At 42.6% G+C, this 27033-nt stretch overlaps 1 protein-coding gene across 16 annotated transcripts in view; it reads right to left on the bottom strand.

Moving 5' to 3' along the window:
- LOC106571353 (receptor-type tyrosine-protein phosphatase kappa) overlaps positions 1-27033 on the bottom strand; it is a 176451-nt gene that overhangs the window by 54502 nt on the left and 94916 nt on the right. For all 16 annotated transcript variants that reach the window (XM_082961728.1, XM_082961727.1, XM_082961729.1 and 13 more), the window contains 2 exons: positions 24116-24290; positions 17510-17803 (listed from right to left, as the gene is read on the bottom strand). In XM_082961728.1, the coding sequence (XP_082817854.1) occupies positions 17510-17803; positions 24116-24290 (469 nt within the window). The remainder of the gene's footprint in view (positions 1-17509; positions 17804-24115; positions 24291-27033) is intronic.

Consider the following 27033-nt stretch of genomic DNA (forward strand, 5'->3'; position numbering starts at 1 on the left):
TGTTTATCCCAAACTTGCAGAGTAGAGGAGGAGGAGGGGGAAACCGTAATCATTTTGCTGCCTTGCTGACAGTGGTCACTATGAGGACACAAGATTTCCTTCACCTGCAATCAACCAATTTTCCATCCATTTTCTGTGTAAGGCATTTCCAGGAGCCGGGTACGCCACCATTCAGACTAACCTCCCAGTCCATCCCAAACTTGATGATAATCCACCTTCTATTCTCCTCAGAAAGGTACCAATAAATCACTTCTTCGGGAGAAGGAGAAGATAGAAGAAAAAACACCTTGTAGAAAAGATCATAATAAAGGAACAGAGAGCGTTGCCTCCGCTGAAAAAAACAAAAACAAATTCTCACTACTCCTACCGGGGAAATGAAACACTGTGTGTGTGTCACTCTGGTATCACATCAATTACCCACACAGTTACCACTAGCACTAGAGAAATTGTATTAAAGGAGGGGGCGGATATGATTTTCATCCTCGTGATCTTCTGTACCGAACAAAGCTTTTCAATCAACAGAATCAGAGCGTTCTCTGGATGAAGCTGGAAATAAGAGCAACATTTGGTACTAAACCTTCTAACATGGAAACTATGAGAGATCTAATGGAGTACATACTTTATATACTGTAGCCTGATAGGAAGAGATAAAAAAAAAACAAGGTCATATTTCAGTTTTGCATTTGAAATTACCTAAACTTTTATCTGCATATTCATTTCCACCAGTAATGAATGATCTGTGTTTTTGATATCACCAAAGGTAGACAAACATGCATCCAGGCCATACATAACTTTCACGGTCTGAGACTACAGTACTTCAGTGTGTTTGTGCGTGCCTGCATGTGTGCTTATGTACACTAAATAAATGTTTGGAGGGGGTATTCTGTGCTGCTGTGAAGACATGGCCACCTCATGTGTTTTGATTACACGCACAACCCTTTTTGCTTGCGTCAGGCATACGACCTGACAAACTACACTACTACGGAGTGGATGTGAAATGTTTGTACATATTAAGTCACGGTGCCCAGCCATTCAAAACACAGCAGTCACTAGACTCACTACTTCCAAATCACTGACAATTAATCTAATGGCTTCTGATGAGGTTTACAGCCCTGGGACAAGCAGAAAGCTGCTCCACTGTCACTACCCCTACACATTCCTCCATGAACTTCCACCCATTACGGAGTGTAGGTCCCTCTTTGACCGTGGCTGATAATGGGTGTAGTAGTTTAACAACAGCAGGTACAGTAAGACTGTTAGCGGTGAAATATGAGGTCTATTCCCATATGCGGCAATGCCATTTACACAGGAGGCTGAGTGATCCATACATCCCTATATAAACAGTATCACCACAAATCACTGGGAGAAAGGAACCAGATAAATCCTTAAAACAAGCCCAGGCACAGATTACCCAATGTTGGCAAGAGCAAAACGTTAGGTAGGGCAGCGCATTCCATCTCTGTCATCTTTTATTAATCTCAAAATGTGATGGATGACTACAGGGGCTAAGTGAGTACTAATGTATGACGTGGAGGGATAACTACAGTCTATGTAGAGTCAATCTGATTAATGGAATTACCTACTGTACAGTGCATCTCACCTCAGATAACCAAATCCCAAGCAAGTACAGGTAACTGCCAAAAAAAAAGAAAACACGAGTAAATGAGGCATACAAAATACAATATATTGAAAGCAGGTGCTTCCACACAGGTGTGGTTCCTGAGTTAATTAAGCAATTAACATCCCATCATGCTTAGGGTCATGTATAAAAATGCTGGGAAGGCCATTCATTTTCACTACCATGGCTAGAAGAGATCTCAGTGACTTTGAAAGAGGGGTCTCAAAGGAGCCTAGGGTGTGTGTGTGTGTGTGTGTGTGTGTGTGTGTGTGTGTGTGTGTGTGTGTGTGTGTGTGTGTATTACCAGTTCTCAACCCAATTGAAGACTTATGGGAGATTCTGGAGCGGCGCCCGAGACAGTGTTTTCCACCACCATCAACAAAACACCAAATTATGGAATTCCTCATGGAATGGTGTCACATCCCTCCAATAGAGTTCCAGACACTTATAGAATCTATGCCAAAACATACTGAAGCTGTTCTGGCGGCTCTTGGTGGCCCATTGCCTTATTAAGACACTTTATGTGGCTGTTACCTTTATTTTGGCAGTTACCTATAGCTAGTACCTTATCTTACAGAGCATATTGATGTGGTATGGTATTAACCACAGCAGAATGGTAGATGAGTTGAGTGTCATATACACTGGAATGGAAATTCTCTATCTACAAGTCTATATTCCTGTGATCTTTAATTGTACTGAAATTGCAGTAGTCTGAGGAAGACAGAATGAGAGTGGGAGAAAGAGCCAGAGGGAGGGTGGAGAAGAGAGAGAGAGAGAAAAAGAAAGAGAGGGAAGAGGTAGGAGGAGACTAAGAAATCGCCAGGTACTAAAGCTCAAAAGCCACACATTCGTCCCCTTTTCCTTATTTGAAATTTATATTGCAGAGCCTGTGAGGAAGCTGATAAGCAGTCTAAAGGAGTAGAGTAAACACACATCCTTAGATCTAGTACAGGTGGATATACTGTAGGTAAATATCATTAAGGACAAACAAATGTATCGCAGTTCACGAACAGGCAGTCAAAACAATATGCAGAGTAATGGTTTTATGAGGAAGTTCTGGGTAGTAATGATTTAGCATCCTACATTCAATAACACATGTACTATTATTCTGGCAACTGGTGTATGAGGCATATACATGTTTCTGCACAATATCATAGAGGTATTGTCATTCATTCCCATTTATGATTTACATGGAAGGCCGCCCTGTGTACATCACATCCGGAGAAAAGAGATAGATCATGTTTTTGTCTCAACATAATGAGCGAACAATGTGTGGCTGGATCGCAAAAATCTTCCTGAATGGAGCAAATAAAATAAGTCATTTACATTTAAGTAACATTTCCGTCTCAGATACAGATAATGCGAGCAACTTCATGTTTGTTAAAAGGATCTGTGGTCCCACTGACAAGTCTTGTTTATGCTGCAAAAGGCGCCGGGCCTAACTGTTGAACAAACATGAATCACTAATCACCTTTATCTACTCCACAACACCGCCACACGTACCACTGTTAGGGAGACCTCGGCACGCTGCGCGGTGCACCACAGAGCCAGGGCCATCCCTGGCAATTCATTACTACCGCCTATTTAAAAGGCCTCAGCCTGGAAAGATGAGATAGTCGGGAAAGCTGCCGCAAGGCATTGGGACAATTGCTCAGCTTTATACATTTGTGGACGGACACTTGGTGGAATGACTGTTGTTATTTCACAAGAATGAGTGATAACTCCCAGGCATGCTCCTATGGCAGGGAGAGAGAATACAGAGCTTCCCTGCAGTTTAACTATTCAAAAAGAGGCTTTCTGAGGATAACCACCTGTCATAATGGGAATCCCTTTCATAATGGGAATCCAAAGAAGGTTCTGTATCACCAATAATACAATTTCATTTGCTCAGATATGAAAGTATGGATGTGGTGAAAGTAGATGGACTATACTTTGTTTTGTTGGAAAAAATAAAAATAAAATTGACAATAAATATTTGGTTTGAAATGTTGAGATGTTTTTCTCTGGACACCTGACCAATAACAAACAATCAATTGTCTCATTATGAGAACTGCTATTCACTAGCTCCTTCCATGTCAATTTTTTGGTACATCGTATGGATGTGATTTCTTTTAGCTGAGACAATAACATTGCATATTACGCTTTCAACAAAAGCACAAAATCATTCAATAGTGTCTGTTACTTTAAGGCAAAGCAAACCCTTCTGTTTCAGCACAAGGACAAACCAAATGTTCAATTAATTGTTTTAATTTACTTACGGTTCAGAATTGATTTCAGTTATCCAAGTGTGTCTAACTGTGTGTGTGAGAGAGCATGTCTGTATGTGTGCACTCTAATCTACGCTTTAAATGAATGCTGGGAAATGAGGGGACATTAGCATCCTCTCGGAGTGGGGAAGGTGCACTGTGGGTCATGTGTTGATCTTGGCCTGCAGCCAAGGAGGCCTCTTCTCTGGACAAAAAGCATGGCGAGGGCACACACTTCAATCAAAAGAGGGCCACAGGTAAGGCCTGTTTTGTAATAAATTGATTTAATGTAGCCCAGGTCTCTGAGTAAATATAAACAATCACAGAGAGTTACGACAGGTCAAAAGGCTGAAAAAGTATAAAAATAGAGCCACATCTCCCACTGGGCTTCCAGCCTTTAAATGTTTTTATTTTTTATTTCACCTTTATTTAACCAGGTAGGCTAGTTGAGAACAAGTTCTCATTTACAGCTGCGACCTGGCCAAGATAAAGCAAAGCTGTGCGACACAAACAACAACACAGAGTTACACATGGAATAAACAAACATACAGTCAATAATACAATAGAGAAAGTCTATATACAGTGTGTGCAAATGATGTAGGGGCATGAGGCAATAAATAGGCCAAAGTGGCAAAATTATTACAGTATGGCAAAAGCCTGTCCCTTGTGGCTCAGTTCATTCCCACGGGGTACCAGCACAAAAAAATATATACAAATGTACGCACTCACTACGCGTGTGCTAAATCAGGATTTCCATAACTCGGTCTTGGGGCAGCCCCTGGGTGGACATTTTATAAATTAGTCCTTCAATGGCGTCTAAAATGCTGCTGACCAGCTCTCAAAGACAGAGCAAAGCGTCTCCCGATTCCCTTGTGTTTTCACTTTACTGAGAGTTCTCCAATTAATGACGCACTGCACACCCTAAAGCCTAGCCCACATTCTGGCCAAACAGATGTGCTGCTACTGGTGCTTAGAAGGACACTTTCCTCTGGCTCCTTACACTCCTTAGATCCATTTAAGGCCCATCCACATCACAGTGTCACACACTTCTGCTGTGTGACTCCAAAACAGGGATGGGCAACTCCAGTCCTCAGGGGCCTGATTGGTGTTACACTTTTGCCACACCCCCAGCTAACACACCTGTCATACACCAATCTGATTTCTGGCCATGCAACTTGTGTTTTAACGGTCAAATCAACTGTATTTGCCCTCAAGTGGTTTTTAGACTCTTATTTGGCATAAGAGTTGCTTGCTAGCTGCTCTATTGACAGTTTGACAAAAACATGTGGTAGCTAACTAGTTTGTTAATTGTTTACAAACAAATCAGTAAATGTGCTCAAAAGCTAAACAGCTACCTAGCTAGTTGATTGCTGAGGCTAGACAAAAAGGCCTTGTCTTGAAAGTTGGATCATCTTATCCTTTGAGGCTTTAAAAGTCTTCTTACACTATTATTTTGAACATTCAAAGCAACTGGGGAACATCCATGGCAGGCATTGTTGTCACCTTAGTTTGCTACTTAACTTCTGAGTGATAGGAATCATGAGCACCACCACCAATCAGCCTAAACCACTGTGCACACACCCGTCATTACTATGACAACTAGCGTAGCCATGTTAGCAAATTACTGCTGTCTGAACAAACACAAATCTGAGTTGATCACTTGTAACAAAACTGTATTGAGCATTACGGTCTGCAGTGTGAGCAAGGCTTAAAAATGTTCCGGACTACTGTTTTTTCTGTTCTACATAATAATTAATTGCACCCACATGGTGGTCCAGGTCTGAATTAGTCCCCAGTGGAACGGGCTTCGAGGTCTAGATTCGAATTGGAGGGGTAATGAATGATATTTACAGTTGAAGTTGGAAGTTTACATACACCTTAGCCAAATACATTTAAAAACTCAGTTTTTCACAATTCCTGACATTTAATCCTAGTAAAAATTCCCTGTCTTAGGTCAGTTAGGATCACCACTTTATTTTAACAATGTGAAATGTCCAAATAATAGTAGAGAGAATTATTTATTTCAGCTTTTATGTTTTTCATCACATTCCCAGTGGGTCAAAAGTTTACATACACTCAATTAGTGTTTGGTAGCATTGCCTTGAAATTGTTTAACTTGGGTCAAACGTTTTGGGTAACCTTCCACAAGCTTCCCACAATAAGTTGGGTGAATTTTGGCCCATTCCTCCTGACAGACCTGGTGTAACTGAGTCAGGTTTGTAGGCCTCCTTGCTCGTACATTCTTTTTCAGTTCTGCCCACAAATTTTCTATAGGACTGATGTCAGTGCTTTGTGATGGCCACTCCAACACCTTGACTAAGCCATTTTGCCACAACTTTGGAAGTATGCTTGGGGTCATTGTCCATTTGGAAGACCCATTTGTGACCAAGCTTTAACTTCCTGACTGATGTCTTGAGATGTTGTTCAATATATCCACATCATTTTCTTTCCTCATGATGCCATCTATTTTGTGAAGTGCACCAGTCCCTCCTGCAGCAAAGCACCCCCACAACATGATGCTGCCACCCCCGTGCTTCACGGTTGGGATGGTGTCCTTCGGCTTGCTTCCTTGCTGAGCGGCCTTTCAGGTTATGTCAATATAGGACTTGTTTTACTGTGGATATGGATACTTTTGTACCTGTTTCCTCCAGCATCTTCACAAGGTCCTTTGCTGTTGTTCTGGGATTGATTTGCACTTTTCGCACCAAAGTATGTTCATCTCTAGGAGACAGAACGCATCTCCTTCCTGAGCGGTATGACAGCTGCGTGGTCCCATGGTGTTTATACTTGCGTACTATTGTTTGTACAGATGAACGTGGTACCTCCATGTGTTTGGAAATTGCTCCCAAGGATGAACCAGACTTGTAGAGGTCTGCAAAAAAAATTTCTGAGGTCTTGGCTGATTTCTTTTGATTTTCCTATGATGTCAAGCAAAGAGGGACTGAGTTTCAAGGTAGGCCTTGAAATATATCCACAGGTACACCTACAATTGACTCAAATTATGTCAATTAACCTATCAGAAGCTTCTAAAGCCATGACATCATTTTCTGGAATTTTCCAAGCTGTTTAAAAGCACAGTCAACTTAGTGCATGTAAACTTCTGACCCACTAGAATTGTGATACAGTGAATTATAAGTGAAATAATCTGTCTGTAAACAATTGTTGGAAAAATGACTTTGTCATGCACAAAGTAGATGTCCTAACCGACTTGCCAAAACTATAGTTTGTTAACAAGAAATTTGTGGAGTGGTTGTAAAACGAATTTTAATGACTCCAACCTAAGTGTATGTAAACTTCCGACTTCAACTGTAGATCCATGTAGTAGCAACACAATACAGTATCCTCAATGGAAAGACTTTGATTTGAGTCATGCATTAGCATACAGAGTAGAATACGCTATCTTTAATGGATGGCAAAGAGAGCAAGCGATACCAGAGAGGTTGAGTAAGGAGGTGAAGAAAAGATGAAGATAAATATATGGATAAAAACCTCAAATGAAGTTGCTTGGGGTTCTCCATAGACAGGGCACCCCATTCAATTACTGGGCTGTAAATAACACATGACCTACAGATCTGACCAATCTCACAGACTTTCTCTCAAACTATCAGGGGCAATTATAGAAGCAAAAATACACAAAATAAATGAACTAGATTTTTAATCATACAGAACATTGCCCCTGAAGTGGTCAAGTCAAATAATGTTTTTAATGGGGGGCATTTCTTGAGCCGGCAGATACAGCGCCATGACACATTAAATCCATCTTAATTGATATGAATTGTTCCCCCTCCTAATCCCTTTCCAGTGCCCGGTGTGGAATGAGACAGGACAAATGGCTTTGCTTTGTAAATATCCTCCTTTATCATGATGAAATAAAAGCTGGCCTCCTTCCTATTGTAGAGTAAGCATTCCTGTGTTTGCATCATTATATGCTGAGAAGCACTGAACAGCTACACAATTAATAATAATCAACATACAGTCAAAATGGTTTGTAAGGCAGCGGGAAAAAAACACAAATACAAAAACATCCCCTCGAGTCACAAAGCAGGATTACTCGGAGGTGCTCGTGATTAAAAATGGAGTAAACAAGCAAATGAGAGGATTTATAGATAGAAGATCCCACATTTTCCCAGAGCTCCAGCAGTGTTGCATTAATTGAGAACACTGGCCAGGGGACTTGGAAAAGTTAAGGAAGAGAGGAAGAGAGGTGCTTCCTACTCAAAAGAGGTGATTACACAGTTGCCTTGGAGGAGAAACACTACATCCACCTCCTCTGCTGACAGTGAGTCTTATTGACAAAAGGATGGACTTGTTTTTATGCCAGGCCTGAGCTATGTATGGTATGAAATATTAGCTGTAACATGAGAGGAACAACACAGAGAGGAAACTCCATTTACCACCCATGCCAAACAGGGTGCATTTAAATAATACATCAGAGTCCATGCTTCAGCAGTCCTGTGTGGATTGTCAAAGTGTCTGAACAACATTCCTTATGATTCATCTTCTACCCCCTCAGCCTCCTATTTCTTTGACTCCCATGTTGGGGGTGGAAAGAGTAATGCCATGCCTATCACAGGAGACTCTCTGGAAACGCCTGAGGTAAGGAAAGTCATCTACCAACTTCCTGTCCCTTGCCATTCACTGGTTGACAGTCATTTATCAAACTAATTTGGCAGTTGGAATGCATTTCCTCTCCCCTTTGAATCGCTCAAACCCCAAAATATCATATTCCAGTAGGGAGTCACACCAACACATGCACAACTCTAACACATACCCTAGAGTATGATCCCAAACGTGACTGCTACCACTAGGACAACGACCAGCTATTATTAATATTACTAAAGTACAACGACTAATGTTTTGATCATTCCACACACAGCGGGTCTCACTGTTTCACTCTCACATTCTGATACTGTATCATCGTGTGCATTTGACACAAATATCTCAATCTCAGCTTCCAGTGCCTTTTAGTCTCACTACAGGCAAATTCATGGGCAACAGATAAGCTAACGTTATAGGGATTAATCCTTATAGAAGCACTAGTACCTCTGAGGTAGATCAGTAGTAACATGAACAGGTGTGTGTGTGTGTGTGTGTGTGTGTGTGTGTGTGTGTGTGTGTGTGTGTGTGTGTGTGTGTGTGTGTGTGTGTGTGTGTGTGTGGTATTTTCAAAAGGTGTCAAGAGGAGAGTACAGACTGAGTACCTAGATCAATAGTATTAATCCCAGTGTACTCCAGGATGTTAATAACATCAATGGGAGCCATAATCACACCGTTTTCCAGGAACAATCATTCACACGGCAAAACAAACTAATCTTTAAGGGTTTTTGAAATGAACGCAGAACTCAAATAATCAAATAATCAGAACTCAAATAATCATTAATAGTATTTCTGGCTGCAGGGCCCCAACAAAATCAATATCTAAGACTGAGCATTGATAATATGTGAAAAGTCAATGTTCATATGGGGGTGGAGGCTTGTGTGTTTGTACCTGAGAGGAAATAGCCCACACTGCATCACTAAACACAGCCGTTGTGGTGAAAATGTTTGTCGTGAGACTCCTAATTGCCGGTCCATTCGGCTTTCAGCAAATAGATGCTGACAATTAGCGAAAGCATACACCAAATCAAACACCTTGACAACACATTAGCGAAAAGTGGAAAATTCCTGAATGAATGCGTTCATTTCAGATCCACAGGACAGGTTGAACTGTTGACCTTGGCTCTACTTAGGATGTTATTGGCTCTACTGTTCATCTGAAGGGCTGCCGATGACTTAATTGAAATTGCCTCAATAAAAGGCCTGCCACTGCAAACGTCAGCTCAGAGAGGTCATTTTGTACACCTTTTTTTCTGTGTAATCAGCAATATGATGGTCAGCCACTCGTGGTCCTCTATTACCTTTACTAATTGGATTGGTGTCTTGCCATGGGCGTGACGTCTGACTATCACACTGACTGAGGTCCTTGGAGAAAACACTGGAGGAGTGGTGCTGATACACAGGCTTCTGTTCTGACTATCAGGCAAAGGGTGCCTGACACTATACCAGTTACTGGACTGTGCATACATCAGCCTCAGCTCAGCCCAGACACGGGATCCGTCCCAAATGACACCGTTTTCCCTATTTAGTGCACTACTTTTGACCTGCGCCCATAGGGGATCCCATAGGGCTCTGGTCAAAAGTAGTGCACTAAATAGGGAATAGGGTGCTATTTGAGACGGATCCATGGCTACTCTTGCTCCATCCCAATGCGCTTCAACGTTAAGGGTGGTATTACTGAAGCCCAGGACTCGTCTATCTGCAGGAGCGAGGCTAATGTAAATGGCTGAGGACCAAGCAGCGCGCTAGCTGGTGGTGCTGCAGAGTTAAATGCTTTTTAAACTGGCTTCAAGAGATACTAGCCTGTGATGCTCTGAAAGCACAACTTGTGCCTACAATTTCCGCGCCCCTGTCGAAATGGAATTAACATAATGCAAAAATCCAAATAAAAATCTGTATGTTTAAGCTAGAGATGAGCTGCGTCTCAATCCACCGAAACCGCCCATATTGCCCTTCCACATCTGCGGTAAAAGGTGGCAGAGCTAGAGCGGTGTTCGTCAGACCATGAGACATCACGAAAATCAGTCTTCTCACAAAAACGTCTGTAGCATCCAAACAAGATGGCTTTCTCTGTTCTTCAAGGATCTGTTGTTCCATGTAGTGACTATGTTATTCAATGCATTTCTATTGGCTAATAGCAGTAATGCCAAATTCAATGTTTCATCCAATATTGCTTTTTATATACAGTGGATTTAAAAAGTATACACACCCCTGTTAAAATGGCAGGTTTTTGTGATGTAAAATAATGAGACAAAGATAAATCATGTCAGAACTTGTTCCACCTTTAATGTGATCTATAACGTGAACAATTCAATTGAAAAACAAACTGAAATCTTTGAGGGGGAAAAATAAAAAAAACTCACAATAACCTGGTTGCATAAGTATGCACACCCTTAAACTAATACTTTGTTGAAGCACCTTTTGATTTTATTACAGCACTCAGTCTTTTTGGGTAGGAGTCTATTAGCATGGCACATCTTGATGTGGCAATATTTGCCCACTCTTCTTTGCAAAAGCATTCCAAATCTGTCAGATTGCGAGGACATCTCCTGTGCACAGCCCTCTTCAGATCACCCCAGAGTTGTTCAATTGGATTCAGGTCTGGGCTCTGGCTGGGCCATTCCAAAACGTTAATCTTCTTCTGTTGAAGCCATGCTTTCGTGGATTTGGATGTGTGCTTTGGGTCGTTGTCGTGCTGAAAGGTGAACTTCCTCTTCATCTTCAGCTTCAGCTTTCTAACGGACGCCTGAAGGTTTTGTGCCAAAATTGCCTGGTATTTGGAACTGTTCATAATTCCCTCCACCCTGACTAAGGCCCTGGTTCCAGCTGAAGAAAAACAGCCCTAAAGCATGATGCTGCCACCACCATGCTTCACTGTGGGTATGGTGTTCTTTGGGTGATGTGCAATGTTGTTTTTGCGCCAAACATACCTTTTGGAATTATGGCCAAAAAGTTTAACCTTGGTTTCATCAGACCATAACACATTTTCCCACGTGCTTTTGGGGGACTTGATGTTTGTTTTTGCAAACTTCAGCCGGGCTTGGATGTTTTTCATTGTAAGAAAAGGCTTCCGTCTTGCCATCCTACCCCATAGCCCATTCATATGAAGAATACGGGAGATTGTTGTCACATGAAGCACATAGCCAGTACTTGCCAGAAATTCCTGCAGTTCCTTTAATGTTGCTGTAGGCCTCTTGGAAGCCTCCCTGACCAGTTTTCTTCTCATCTTTTCATAAATTTAGGAGGGATGTCCAGTTCTTGGTAATGTCTCTGTGGTGCCATATTTTCTCCACTTGATGATGACTGTCTTCACTGTGTTCTATGGTATATGTAATGCTTTGGAAATTATTTTGTACCCTTCTCCTGACTGATATCTTTCAACAATGAGATCCCTCTGATGCTTTGGAAGCTCTCTGCGGACCATTGCTTTTGCTCTGAGATGCAACTAAGAAAATGTCAGGAAAATCCTACTAGAACAGCTGAACTTTATTTGTGATTAATCAGAGTCACTTTAAATGATGGCAGGTGTGTAATGACTTCTATTTAACATGAGTTTGAATGTGATTGGTTATTGTAAGGTTTTTATTTTTCATTTTTCCCCCTCGAAGATTTCAGTTTGTTTTTCAATTGAATTGTTCACATTATAGGTCACATTAAAGGTGGAAAAAGTTCTGACATGATTTATCTTTGTCTCATTATTTTACATCACAAAAACCTGGCATTTTAACAGGGGTGTGTAGACTTTTTAAAATCGACTGTATTTTTTTTTTACAATAGCTAAATGATCCTTGGTATGACCATCTTAAAACAATTCCATATGTTAGCTTAGACCCGGGTTAGACAAGGCTTAGACTCTAGAGGGTTAAAACCAAATCAGGTCGGTTACAGATGGCAACATTTGTAGAGGCTGAGGTGCTAGTTCAAATGCACGAGTACAGGCAAATCAAAGCCGTATGGTGCATTGGCGTAGTAAGAGCATTCATTTCCCCTGCCTGCCTGTCATGCAGGAAACTGTTCTAGTGCAAGTGTCAGCTTAAAAACTCAACCACTTCCTCTACACTCAATACAGTGTTTCCTGTTTGAATTTAAAAAGGTGACAACATTTTAACACTCTCCGGTGAAACCACCACAGGGTATTTGGAACCGAGTGGTCTGTTAATTTCATTATACACAATCTAATTTCCAGCTGAGGAGTTTTTTGAGCAGGCAGCGGTATGGAAACAACATTAGGTCCTTGGAGCATAGAGTGAGGTGGACTGCTGAAACTCTTTTCAATAAGAAACTGGTCCAAATGAAGCCTCTGCTCACTCTGCCAATCATGGAGCACATATTGAGTAACCTAACATTCGTAGCTCAACATGAGCTTATGATGAGTTAAATCTTATATTTCAAATGTCTAGTTGAATGTATCCTTTAAAGTCCCAATGCAGCTATTTGTATAGCAATACAAAATTATTTCTGGGTAACAATTAAGTACCTTACTGTAATAGTTCTCCATTAAAACTGTCAAAATGAAACATGAATAGCTTATTAGCAAAAAAACAGATTTCGCAAGGATTGTCTGGGAGTGGACTTTAAAGTGGGGAGGGGAAAACAAAAAAATTGAGGTTATTGGCAGAGAGGTTTGGAACTAAATTTGTTATTGTTCTATTAACTTATTTACCGTCTGGTGATGTCACCAGGCAAGCTGAAACTCCACTTTTCTCTTCTTGGCAGTGCTTATGTCAGGACAACGGGGGACTTGCGGTTTAGTCTATGTGGTCTCAGGCAGTCAGGGGTAATTAAGTACAGGTGGGAACTATGGTGGTGCATGACATCTGCTTAATGTACTGGGACCCATGACAACATGGTATGAATGCCACCCCCATAAAAATCAACCAGACACTAACGGACCCACCCATTTTAACACGGCTACAATAGTATTAGACAAAATGGTGGGGAAAGAGAAATATCAGGAATGTGAAGTCTACACAGCAATCAATGGTGGCAGGAACATGCACCAGCACTTATTAGCTTAAATTTCACAGCCTTGGAATTGTTTCTTTGTTAACAGTGAAGCATGGACAAATGATCAATATGTTATTTTGCTGAAATGGCTTGACATTTTGAAGAAATAAATCACATGGGGAGCATGCGGAAAAATATAAATACAAATGCAAACTCTCTGGGGAGAGGCACCTTGACCATTTTCATAATGCGTTTGCTCACCCTGCAAATCAGGAAACGTGAGATTGACTGCGGGCCACCCCACCTCTCTGCTACCCAGGAGCCCATGTCATTTTCATTGTCCTTTTTTCCCTTATCATAATAGTATGAGTGAAAATAAACTGAAGTTCACAGAAAAAGGTTAAACAATGCGACAGGAAGTTTATTTTATTTTTGTAGGAGGCGAAGACGTACATAATACATCACTGAGCATCGTTTGCCATTCTTGGCCTGCACTTGCTCACTGCACCCATTCCGGGATGGGGAGGATGCTTAACATTTATGCTTCAGATAGAAAACAGGATGTCCTGCTTCCTCTGTCCCCTGTCACGTAAGATACACACTATTTGATTGTCACCCGTGATGTTACCTTTGTACAACATCCCTAATGACGTCTTCCAATCACTCAACTTGATTCCAGGTACAAGCTGGAAAACACTAGCTGAAATGATGCCTTACTATGACATTAAAATCGTATTTAAATTCAACTATTAATCTCAAAAGGATTCTTAGGGGAAAAGTAGTCTAATATAAAAGCCTCTATGGCATACATACAGGACATAATAAAAACCCCTGAGCGATATATCCTGTATGTATATATTAGACTAATATTTGAATGTAAGCCCAGTAATCAAAATGTGTTCTGCTGTGACCACACAGACGCTTGGTGCCTACATCTCTCAAATGTGCCATCTAGTCATCGAGGGTGCCTTTAGCTGTGGATATTAGGGTCTATATTAAACTAATGTTTCAAACTAATCCTACCCATTTTGCTAGGTGGGAGAATGCAGTGAGATTTCGGAAAAACTAAGAGGAAATGGAAGATACTGATAAAAAAGCTTCCTGTATTACCATAAACATACAGTATAATACAATCCCGGCAATTCCATGGGCAGAGCATAACTCACTTGGTCAAGGAGAAGATTATTATATGATTGTCTATGATGGATGAAGGCAGAGACATACAGTGCATTCGGAAAATATTCAGACCCCTTGACTTTTTCCACACTTTATTACGTTACAGCCTTATTCTAAAATTTATTAAATCATTTTTTCCCTCATCAACCTACACACATAAAAAAATAAAAAAATACCTTAATTACATAAGTAGTCAGACCCTTTGTTATGAGAGTGGCCAGACGGAAGCCACTCCTCAGTAAAAGGCACACGACAGCCTGCTTGGAGTTTGCCAAAAGGCAGCTAAAGGACTCAGACCATGAGAAACAAGATTCTCTGGAAAATTTAACTCTTTGGCCTGAGTGCCAAGCGTCACGTCTGGAGGAAACCTGGCACCATCCCTACGGTGAAGCATGGTGGTGGCAGCATCATGCTGTGGTGGGGATGTTTTTCAGCGGCAGGGACTGGGAGACTAGTCAGGATCAAGGGAAAGATGAATGGAGCAAAGTACAGAGAGATCCTTGACAAAAACTTGCTCCAGAGTGCTTAGGACCTCAGACTGGAGCGAAGGTTTACCTTCCAACAGGACAATGACCCTAAGCACACAGCCAAGACAACGCAGGGGTGGCTTCGGGGCAAGTCTCTGAATGTCCTTGAGTGGCCCAGACAGAGCCCGGACTTGAACCCGATCAAACATCTCTGGAGAGAAACCTGCTCCAGAGCGCTCAGGACCCCAGACTGGGGCGAATGTTCACCTTCCAACAGGACAACGACCCTAAGCACACATCCAAGACAACACAGGAATGGCTTCAGGAAGAAGAAAAAAAAAAAAAAAATCGCTGTGCAGCAACGCTCTCCATCCAACCTGTCAGAGCTTGAGAGGATCTCCTGAGAAGAATGGGAGAAACTCCCCAAACACAGGTGTGCCAAGCTTGTAGCGTTATACCCAAGAAGACTCAAGGCTGTAATTGCTGCCAAAGGTGCTTCAACAAATTATAAAGTAAAAGGTCTGAAAACTTATTTCAAAAATGTCTAAAAACCTGTTTTTGCTTGGGAATTCAAATCAAATTTTAATTGTCACATGCGCAGAATACAACAGAATACAACCTTACCGTCAAATGCTTACTTACAAGCCCTTAACCCACAATGCAGTTCAAGAAATAGAGTTAAGAAAATATTTACTAAATAAACTAAAGTTTAAAAAAAATGTAAGTAACACAAGAAAATTACATAACAATAACGAGGCTATATACAGGGGGTACCGGTACCGAGTCAATGTGTGGGGGTACAGGTTAGTATAGGTAATTTGTGAAGTGACTATGCGAAGATAATAAACAGCGAGTAGCAGCAGTGTGAAAAGAAAGGGGGAGAGGTGGGGTCAATGTAAATAGTCCAGGTGCCATTTGATTAATACTTCAGCAGTCTTATGGCTTGGGGGTAGAAGCTGAGCATTTTGGTCCTAGACTTGACGCTCCGGTACTGCTTGCCATGCCGTGGATTATGGGGCATTGTGTTTAGATTGATGAGGGGGCTAGGGTCAGTCTGTTACATCTGGAGTATTTCTCTTGTCTTATCCGGTGTCCTGTGTGAATTTAAATATGCTCTCTCTAATTCTCTCTTTCTTTCATTCTCTCGGAGGACCTGAGCCCTAGGACCATGCCTCAGGACTACCTGGCATGATGACTCCTTGCTGTCCCCAGTCCACCTGGCCATGCTGCTGCTCCAGTTTCAACTGTTCTGCCTGCGGCTATGGAACCCTGACCTGTTCACCGGACGTGCTTGTTGCACCCTCGACAACTACTATGATTATTATTATTTGACCATGCTGGTCATTTATGAACATTTTAACATCTTGACCATGTTCTGTTATAATATCCACCCGGCACAGCCAGAAGAGGACTGGCCACCCCTCATAGCCTGGTTCCTCTCTAGGTTTCTTCCTAGGTTTTTGGCCTTTCTAGGGAGTTTTTCCTAGGGAGTTTTTCCTAGCCACCGTGCTTCTTCAACATGCATTGCTTGCTGTTTGGGGTTTTAGGCTGGGTTTCTGTACAGCACTTTGAGATATCAGCTGATGTACGAAGGGCTATATAAATACATTTGATTTGATGAGGGGAAAAACATATTGAATCCATTTTAGAATAAGGCTGTAAGGTAATTTTTTTTTGAAAAAGTTAAGGGGTCTGAATACTTTCCAAATGCACTGTACAGTAGACATCTCCTCGTAAGCAGCCTACAGGGCTGTACCTGGACGATATCCCCTGAAAATCTCCCTCTACACCCTGACAGTAGCCGAGAAGAGTAAACGCAAAACTGCAGAGTCTGCCCTCTGAATGTCAATCTGGGAATACAGCTGGTCTATTCACTCCTGAGCACCAGGCAGGGGAATAGATGGATAGTGTCTCAGGCTGATGGACAGGCAATGCCCAGAGTAATGAAACACTGCATACATTCTGCATCATTCTTAATAACCACTTTCCATCTTCAGATTCCTTCTCCGAACACAACCACTCCACTACGTGCTCCCCCATATAACTTCTTTATCTAGTCCTGGCCTTGTTGGTATGCTGCTTAATACAGATGCCATGGCAACCCAAGCGTGTGGGTATCACGCCGCCCTGGCAGAAATGATTGAGAATACCTTTTGCAGGTTTGTCATCATGGACCCCAGGGTAAATACTGGAAAAGATTGTTCTGAAAAGCATGTTAGTTTATTTCCTTAGATCTGAGAGGAACTCTTAGTGAGTGACAGCCATGACACTACCTCCACCAGAAACCTTGTTTATTTTTCCTGGCTTTTCCAATTATGTTTTATAAGAAGGCCCCAGGCAATTATCTGTATGCAAATATCACAGAGCAGTGAGACATGAAGAGAGGTAACAGCGAGGGGAAAAAGACAGAATGAAAAACAATTGCGGGAAAAAAAGGAAGAACGGAGATGGAGACTTACCGGCACACTTTGTCCTGGTGATGAGAGGTGGTCCAGGCTGGCCGGTGCCCCCCTCCCCTGGTCTGGTGAGCAGCACACGGATCTCGTACTCTGTGTCTGGGTCCAGGTGCCACAGCTTGTAGTTAGGGGAGTTGACAGCATGGGTCTCTATCCAGCTCCCTGATGTCATGCGATACTCCACCTCCTTCAGAATGATGGGGCCGTCCCCGAATATGGAGTTGGCATTGAGCTGGATCAGGAGGTAGGTGGGCCCCACGCCCAGCAGCTGAGGGGGTGCGATAGGCCGCGGGGGTTCTGGAGGACACAGGGGGGAATCAAAGCATATGGCTTAGAATAGCATACACCTAAAAGCGTTTCAATTTTTAACTTTATGTAGTTTTGGCAAAAGATTTCCACATCTGTGTGTTTTACTGCAAATTATTTTTCAATTTTTTTTTGACTCTTTCTTCCAAATTGATAATCAACCTAATAAGATGCGTCATTGTCAGACCCCCAATGAACTGATCAGCATCAGCAACATGTTTAAGTTAGAATCGTCTTGTTTTTCATCCCTGAGCTAGACCAAACTATCAAACACTCTCAGAATAACCAGATGGTTCCCCTTCCAGTCAGTCTGGATAGGTCTGGAGTCTGGCCCAGAGCATCCTGGACTAAACTGCAAAAAGTGAAATCTAAGCAAGCCTAAATATCTTATATTGAGTAATAATTCACTTAAAATTAGTGAGGGGGGGGGTTCGAACCAAGCTAAATTATCTAAAGTTATTGTCAGATAATTTTGCTTATTTTAACCTAAAATAGGCTTAATACAAGTCATTTATCTTATTTCAAGATATTTTACCTTAAGACGATTAAAGGTAAAAAATATTTAGAAAAATATCTTGAAATACGATAAATCATTTGGGAAATAAGATCCAGCACAGGAACACCACATCATACATTTTTTTAACCAAATCACATTTACTACATTCACCATTCTCACTGCAATAGAAGCTAATGAAACCCTCCCCCTAGAGAGTTAACTAACTAATGGAAGCGTCCTATGTAATGTCTGAATAAACATACTGAGGGACATGAGCAGCCATTGTCATGTCATTCCATCACTTTAAGACCAATATAAGGCCTGTAAAGGGTCTGACGTTTCTTTATGAAGAGGGCTGGCAGACTAAAGCCCATAAGGAGACGTGTTGTCCTCTCAGACGGAGTTGGTCTCTGGCTCTGCACGTCACACAGGCCTCTTTTTCTCTCTCCTCTCTCCCTGTCCAGATGGTTGTCGGCCGATTACTTTGTTGCAGCTATTTCAACAGCAGCGGCAACTCTCAGAGATCACAGCAAGTCCAATCTGACAGTCACTGTACTGGTGCTGGCCCATCCTGCCCATATCATCTTTATGAACTCACGTTACCATCACAAAGTCTGGTATTCACACTTCTGCATATAGTACCTTTTATTAATGTCCACCTGTTCACCCTCCACTTAATCATCTGTTAATCATATACTGCGGGTGGTACATGTATTATGGCACTGTTAGTCTGAGATGGAATCCAGTGCTTTGGTTCAGCCAATCTGATGTGACCTGTGCTTTTGTCTATGGAACCTAACAATTATCTACAAAAAGGCCCTGTTCAGTTTTTAGCCCTGCAGGGCATCCAGAAATATTTTGTTCGTGAGACATATTTGTATTTTCTTGAATTAAGCCCAACAGAAGACCATAAAATTAGAAAGTCATTGTTTAGCTTTTTTGCATTATTAATACCCAGGTGGATGTAACACTATAATAAGCTGGTGAGTAGTGTATGGTGGTGGTGATTATAGTGTCCCAGCAGAACACACAATACCTGAACCCAGGGACACTCCCCTGTAGAGGTTTCCCTATCGTTTTTAAATGTGTTAGTTTCCTTGTTTTCTAAACAAATTCATCTCTCTCCATCTCAGTAGTTCATGAGACACGTGCCGCAAAAATGATTTCCGAATTAGGCTAAGCTGGAAAATAAAATAAACCAATATCATAACAGCATTTGAGATGGACACAGCTATGGTGGGCGTATTGCACTAGTGCCAGAAAGTACATAAGAAAATGCATGTTAAATGTACAGTTCCGTCGGAAAGTATTCAGACCCCTTGACTTTTTCCACATTGTTAGATTACAGCCTTATTCTAAAATGGATTATATAAAAACATTTCCTCAGAAATCTGCACACAATACCCCATAATGACAAAGCGAAAACAAGTTATTTGAACATTTTGCAAATGTATTAAAAATAAAAAAACAGAAACACCTTATTTAAATAGGTATTCAGACCCTTCGCTATGAGACTCAAAGTTGAGCTCAGGTGCATCCTGTTTCCATTGTCTGCAGTATTGAAGGTCCCCAAGAATACAATGGCCTCAATCATTCTTAAATGGAAGAAGTTTGGAACCACCAAGACTCTTCCTAGAGCTGGCCCCCCAGCCAAACTGAGCAATTGGGGGAAAAGGGCCTTGGTCAGGGAAGTGACCGAGAACCCGATGATCACTCTGACAGAGCTCTAGAGTTCCTCTGTGGAGATGGGAGAACCTTCCAGAAGGACAACCATCTCTGCAGCACTCCACCAATCAGGTTTTTATGGTAGAGTGGCGAGACGGAAGCCACTCCTCAGTAAAAGGCACATGCCTGGAGGAAACCTGGCACCATCCCTACGGTGAAGCATGGTGGTGGCAGCATCATGCTGTGGGGATGTTTTTCAGCGGCAGGGACTGGGAGACTAGTCAGGATCAAGGGAAAGATGAATGGAGCAAAGTACAGAGAGATCTTTGATGGAAACCTGCTCTAGAGCAATCAGGACCTCAGACTGGCGCGAAGGTTCACCTTCCAACAGGACAATGACCCTAAGCACACAGCCAAGAAAACGCAGGAGTGGCTTCGGGACAAGTCTCAATGTCCTTGAGTGGCCCAGCCAGAGCCGGTCTTGAACCCGATCGAACATCTCTGGAAAGACCTGAAAATAGCTGTGCAGCAACTCTCCCCATCCAACCTGACCGAGCTTGAGAGCATCTGCAGAGAAGAATGAGAGAAACTCCCCAAATGCAGGTGTGCCAAGCTTATAGCGTCATACCCAAGAAGACGCGATGCTGTAATCCCTGCCAAAGGTGCAGGGTCTGAATACTTATGAAAATGTGATATTTCATTTTATTTTTATAAACTAGCAAACATTTCTAAAAACCTGTTTTTGCTTTGTCATTATGGGGTATTGTGTGTAGACCGATAAGGAAAAAAACGATTTAATACATTTTAGAATAAGGCTGTAACAAAACGTGGAAAAAGTCAAGGGGTCTGAATACTTCCCAAGGGCACTGTATTTCTACGTTTTCCTTTAAGGTCACCTCAGGACTTGGGCTACAGGTAGCCTAGCGTTTAGAGCATTGGGCCAGTAACAGAAGGTCGCTGGTTCTAATACCCAAGCCTACAAGGTGAAAAATCTGTCGATGTGCCCTTGAGCAAAGCACTTCACCATAATTTGCTCCAGGGGCACTGAACTACTATGGCTGACCCCGTGAAAACACATTTCACTGCACCTATCCAGTGTATGTGGCAATAAAACATCGATTATTTTTGGTTTGAATTCCTGAAACTCTTTTTCCTGGTAATTGTATTGGGTCAAAATACTGGATAACTAATAGACAACTAAAACAAACCAGAAACCTTCACAATATATTTGATCAAAAACAATTAATTATTGAACCCGTTGTTTATTAGGTAGAAGTAGTTTTCCAAGAAAACAAACCAACCCCATCAACGGAAAAACTAGAAAGAGGAAAAAGGCCATTTAAATGCAGAGGCAATTGCCAATCTAATTTGTACTTGTACCTGTAGGCGAGGACCGTTCTCATTTCATTAAGATGTTTGGAGGAAACGGCGTAAACACAAGAGAGGAGGTCTGGAGTAACTGACACACAAAATGTCTTCTTTCAACTAAAAAACTATAAATATGCTTCCAATAAAATGCACAGTAGCATGCGGAAGGTTTTAGGCATGGCAGGCATGCTGACTCTCCCCATTTAGGGCTTCATAACGGAGGAGTGAAGATAGAGCTAGTTGGGCTGAGCAGGTAGTTGGGCTGAGCAGGTAGAGTGAGTGAGTGAGTGAGTGAGTGAGTGAGTGAGTGAGTGAGTGAGTGAGTGAGAGAGAGAGAGAGAGAGAGAGGGATGCAGAGAAATCTTTCATCAGCTGGCATTATTGCTTCTCCCCAAGCAGCCCATCCATCATGTGTGTGGTGACAGTGTGGAATGATATCGCCGAGCCCTCGCATTACTGCTCCTTGAACCTCGTCTCATCCATCTCTCACATCCTTCAGCAGGCCACGCTAATAAAAATCCGCCTTGCAGTCGCACAACTTACTGACTGGCCAACCTGCAGCTCAACTCTGCTGTGACTGGTCTAACCCAGCCCCAAACAGCCCTGGCTGGAGAGCCATTCTAATACTAATTGATTTTCATTTATTGCCGATATAGTCGACAGTCTCCAAGGCAGTATGTTGATAAAAAAAAACAGTGGGAGGAGAGAGAGCGCTGCAGCAACTTAATTTTGTGTGGGAGGAAACGCTCGTGTCAGCACTGGCTTTTTTAAAAGCTAATGACAAGATCGGAGAAATGACAGTGACAGGGCAGGCCTTGGAACAACAAAGCGCACGCAGCAATCTCCATCTGACTGATGCTGTTACAGGACACAGAGGAGTGATCCCTTCCACCATCTGTCTCCCCCACCTTACCTCCAGCACACAGACACTGTTTGGGGAGGTGGTATTAGGCTATCATCTACAAGGTGACAATCATTCTGCCTCTCAAACCCTGTGGTTAACCAGCAAACATACTCCACAAGCCCTCGTGGCTTGGAATTAATCCAGTTTCATATTCATATCATTAGAAAAATATGTTCCTTTCTTGGTGTTTGTCTTTTCTGTGCATTCCAAGTTCTTTCTTTGGCATCATTATGAGGCTTCATCAGAGTTTAACAATCTCTCTTTGAGCCTGGGGTTGTCAAGCAGGAGCCTTTCTTCAGTGTGGGATGAGCTGGCAGTTTGAATCTACTTTTAAGCAGAAAATATCTCCCAGCCTGCTCCTCTGCTGACAGTCGTGTCTGCCACCAATCAGCCAGCTTGTTTACGGCAGGGAACCACACTGTCCCCCACACATACACAGGGGGGGAGATGACAGCACACTATCTACACAACAGTTATTAAAGTGTACACACACATACATGCACAAGAAGACAACCGACTAGAACCCCTTAGATGAAGTACATATTTCACATGGTTTCCTGATCATAGAGCCTTGGATAAGATATGAAATTGAAATACCATATTGAAAACTGCACCTAAGGTCACCTCAGCAATCATTTCAATAAGCCGTAAGAAATAACTTTAACGATCAAAGCCGTGAACAGGTTGCTTTCATTTGTTAAAGCAGAGCTCACCAGGCATGTTTGTTTTAGGCTCTGTTCCAATGAGCAACCTTGTCAATAAAGTTTAGTTTCTACTAGGAAGGGGGAAACATGATTACTCAAAAAGCTCTGGGAGCCACGCATACCTCATGACAAAGTCAATTGTGCGCCACAGTGTGTTGTTTCTCTCACCGCTGGGGGACACATAGATCAATAGTTCTTCTGTGAAAGGAATTTGCCACTGAAATTTTCATTTGTTACAAAGGGGACCAAAATAGCCGGCAGCATCCTCTGTCACTTCGGCTTTGGCAGAGCAGCCACTAATAAACTACTACCCTTAGGTCATAAACGACAATGGGCAACTCCATGCCAGCTCTCATTATGGGCCGCCCGTATCAATGGCCCCAAAATTTCCTTTAAAATTACCATCTTTCGGATCGGTGTAGCAGGATGTCTTCTTTCAAGCGCTAGTGAGATATTGGACCTGTCAGTGCAGTTAATGTTGAACTACCTTCTAACACCAGGGTTCTGGGACCCTCTGGCCCAAGCTAAAAATAAGATTTGCTTTACCGATGCAAAAAAACTGGCCTTCCCTTCCTCTTGGTTGGGGCCAGAGGTAGGAACTTTGAAGAAGCCAAGATTGATTGTCTGCACTAATTCTCTGTGTGGCTGGAGATATGCAGAGCAGCTCAGAGAGAAAGAGAAAGAGAAAGCGAGAGAGAGAGAGAGAGAGAGAGAGAGAGAAAGATGTCTCCTGATTATGAGGTGTCTGTTGAAGCATGGCTGGGAGCCAAGCCTCTCTGCTCTCTCCACTGACCACATCTGAGAAGCATTTCCACAAGCAGACTTCAGACATCATGACATGAGAACTTGTGTAATTATTCTCCCTTTTGGTGATTCTCATTTGAATATCCAAATAATATTCAAATTCCTCTGCCTGAATAAACATATGCTAGTTGTGTGTTCCCTCACATATTTATTTTTGATATCTGCATAATGTTTATGAAGGAATCTTTTTGGAGTTTTGCAACTGAGATCAAAACTACAATTGACAAAATTGATGTACACTATTTATTGTAATCAAATACTTTACAATCAGTCAAATACATATGGTAGATTTATGAGGTAATAATCAGAAGCGCATGGATGAATCTACATACCAGGATATCATCTGATGAGGACACACATACCTCTGACGATGAGTCCGGCGAAGTTGGACACACCAGATCCTCTCTCTGACTGGGTGACACATCGGTAAAGGTCTTGGTCCAGACTAGTCACTTCCTTGAGTCTGAAAGAGGCAGCGAACCGCCTGTGGTTGATGTTCTTAGTCGACGCCACGGGAATGTCCTCCCCATTTCTCCTCTGCATGATAAAAACAACAAGGAAAACATATATGTGTTTGCACTTATTGGAAGGACGTTGCATTAATCGGGAAGAGGATGATGGCTGATAGCACATAAAAGTGTATCTCGGCAGGAGCCAATGAATGGGTCTGTTAAAGCAGCACTTCCTCTTAGAGCTTATCATCACTGGGATCGTTATCAGACAAGTTTGGTGTCAACAGCAGTGGCTCTTTTACATTTTCACCTCCACAACCGCCGGCACCGAAAAGGTCACATCGCCTCTCTCACTTTTCCACCCAGTCATCCATGAGAGGAGTTCTCTTATTCCCTCCCTACCTCCTTCTCACCTCCATCCCTCTCTCGCTCTATTTCTGTGGGTCTTATCAGTTCACCCTAGGCATTAGGGAGGGCTTAGATCATGCCCTCACCTGAACAGCAATTTTCCCACAGCCCTAGCTGACAAATTGATTTTACTGCATTCTTTCTTAATAGAAATTTCCCCAAAAAGACGTGGCATTTATTGAGCCAGGTATTGGGTTTGAGAAGGGGTAGAGAGGTGTTTGAGTTTTGAGGACACAATGCTCAGTGATGAATTGTACTGTGGGGTAATTTTAAGGTTACTTTTTCTCAGTTGGTATGATCCATAAACAGTTTGACCCGCATGCTTATACATCAGTCCAGAGGTTCAACGCCATCATCCCAGAAACCCTTGACCCACTCCAATTTGCATACCGCCCCAACAGATCCACAGATGATGCAATCTCTATTGCACTCCACACTGCCCTTTCCCACCTGGACAAAAGGAACACCTATGTGAGAATGCTATTCATTGACTACAGCTCAGCGTTCAACACCATAGTGCCCTCAAAGCTCATCAATAAGCTAAGGTCCCTGGGACTAAACACCTCCCTCTGCAACTGGATCCTGGACTTCCTGACGGGCCGCCCCCAGGTGGTAAGGGTAGGTAAAAACACATCCGCCACGCTGATCCTCAACACAGGGGCCCCTCAGGGGCGCGTGCTCAGTCCGCTTCTGTACTCCCTGTTCACTCATGACTGCACGGCCAGGCACGACTCCAACACCATCATTAAATTTGCAGATGACACAACAGTGGTAGGCCTGATCACAGACAATGACGAGACAGCCTATAGGGAGGAGGTCAGAGACCTGGCTTTGTGGTGCCAGGACAACAACAACCTATCCCTCAACATGATCAAGACAAAGGAGATGATTGTGGACTACAAGAAAAAGAGGACCGAGCACGCCCCCATTCTCATCGACAGGGCTGTAGTGGAGCAGGTCGAGAGCTTAAAGTTCCTTGGTGTCCACATCACCAACAAACTAACATGGTCCACGCATGTCAAGACAGTCGTGAAGAGGGCACGACAAAACCTATTCCCCCTCAGGAGACTGAACAGATTTGGCATGGGTCCTCAGATCCTCAAAAGGTTCTACAGCTGCACCATCGAGATTATACTGACTGGTTGCATCACTGCCTGGTATGGCTACTGCTCGGCCTCTGACTGCAAGGCACTACAGAGGTCGACCGATTAATCGGAATGGCCGATTAATTAGGGCCGATTTCAAGTTTTCATAACAAATCGGTAATGGGCATTTTTGGACACCGATCATGGCACGCCACAAGGAGACTGCGTGGCAGGCTGACTACCTGTTATGCAAATGCGGCAAGGAGCCAAGGTAAGGCGCTAGCTAGCGTTAAACGTATCTTATAAAAAAACAATCAATCAATCTTAATATAATCACTAGTTAACTACACACGGTTGATGATATTACTAGTTTATCTAGCTTGTCCTGCGTTGCATATAATCGATGCGGTGCCTGTTAATTTATTATTGAATCACAGCCTACTTCGCCAAATGGGTGATTTAACAATCGCATTCGCGAAAAAAGCACTGTCGTTGCACCAATGTGTACCCAACCATAAACATCAACCTTAAAATCAATATACAAGTATATATTTTTAAACCTGCATATTTAGTTAATATTGCCTGCTAACATAAATTTATTTTAACTAGGGAAATTGTGTCACTTCTCTTGTGTTCTGTGCAGCAGAGTCAGGGTATATGCAGCAGTTTGGGCCGCCTGGCTCATTGAACTGTGTGAAGACCATTTCTTCCTAACAAAGACAGCCAAATTCACCAAACGGGGGATGATTTAACAAAAGCGTATTTGCGAAAAAAGCACAATCGTTGCATGAATGTACCTAACCATAAACATCAATGCCTTCTTAAAATCAATATACAGAAGTATATTTTTTAAAACCTGCATATTTAGTTAAAAGAAATTCATGTTTGCAGGCAATATTAAACTAGGGAAATTGTGTCACTTCTCTTGCGTTCATTGCACGCAGAGTCAGGGTATATGCAACAGTTTGGGCCGCCTGGCTCGTTGTGAACTAATTTGCCAGAATTTATAAATAATTTTGAATGCTGGCGGTGCTTTCACTCTAGTGGTAGCATGAGACGGAGTTTACAACCCACACAAGTGGCTCAGGTAGTGCAGCTCATCCAGGATGGCACATCAATGCGAGCTGTGGGAAGAAGGTTTGCTGTGTCTATCAGCGTAGTGTCCAGAGCATGGAGGCGCTACCAGGAGACAGGCCAGTACATCAGGAGACGTGGAGGAGGCCGTAGGAGGGCAACAACCCAGCAGCAGGACCGCTACCTCCGCCTTTGTGCAAGGAGGAGCAGGAGGAGCACTGCCAGAGCCCTGCAAAATTACCTCCAGCAGGCCACAAAAGT

Source organism: Salmo salar, chromosome 15 (genome assembly GCF_965601325.2).
Source record: "Salmo salar chromosome 15, fSalSal1, whole genome shotgun sequence".
NCBI lineage: Eukaryota > Metazoa > Chordata > Actinopteri > Salmoniformes > Salmonidae > Salmo > Salmo salar.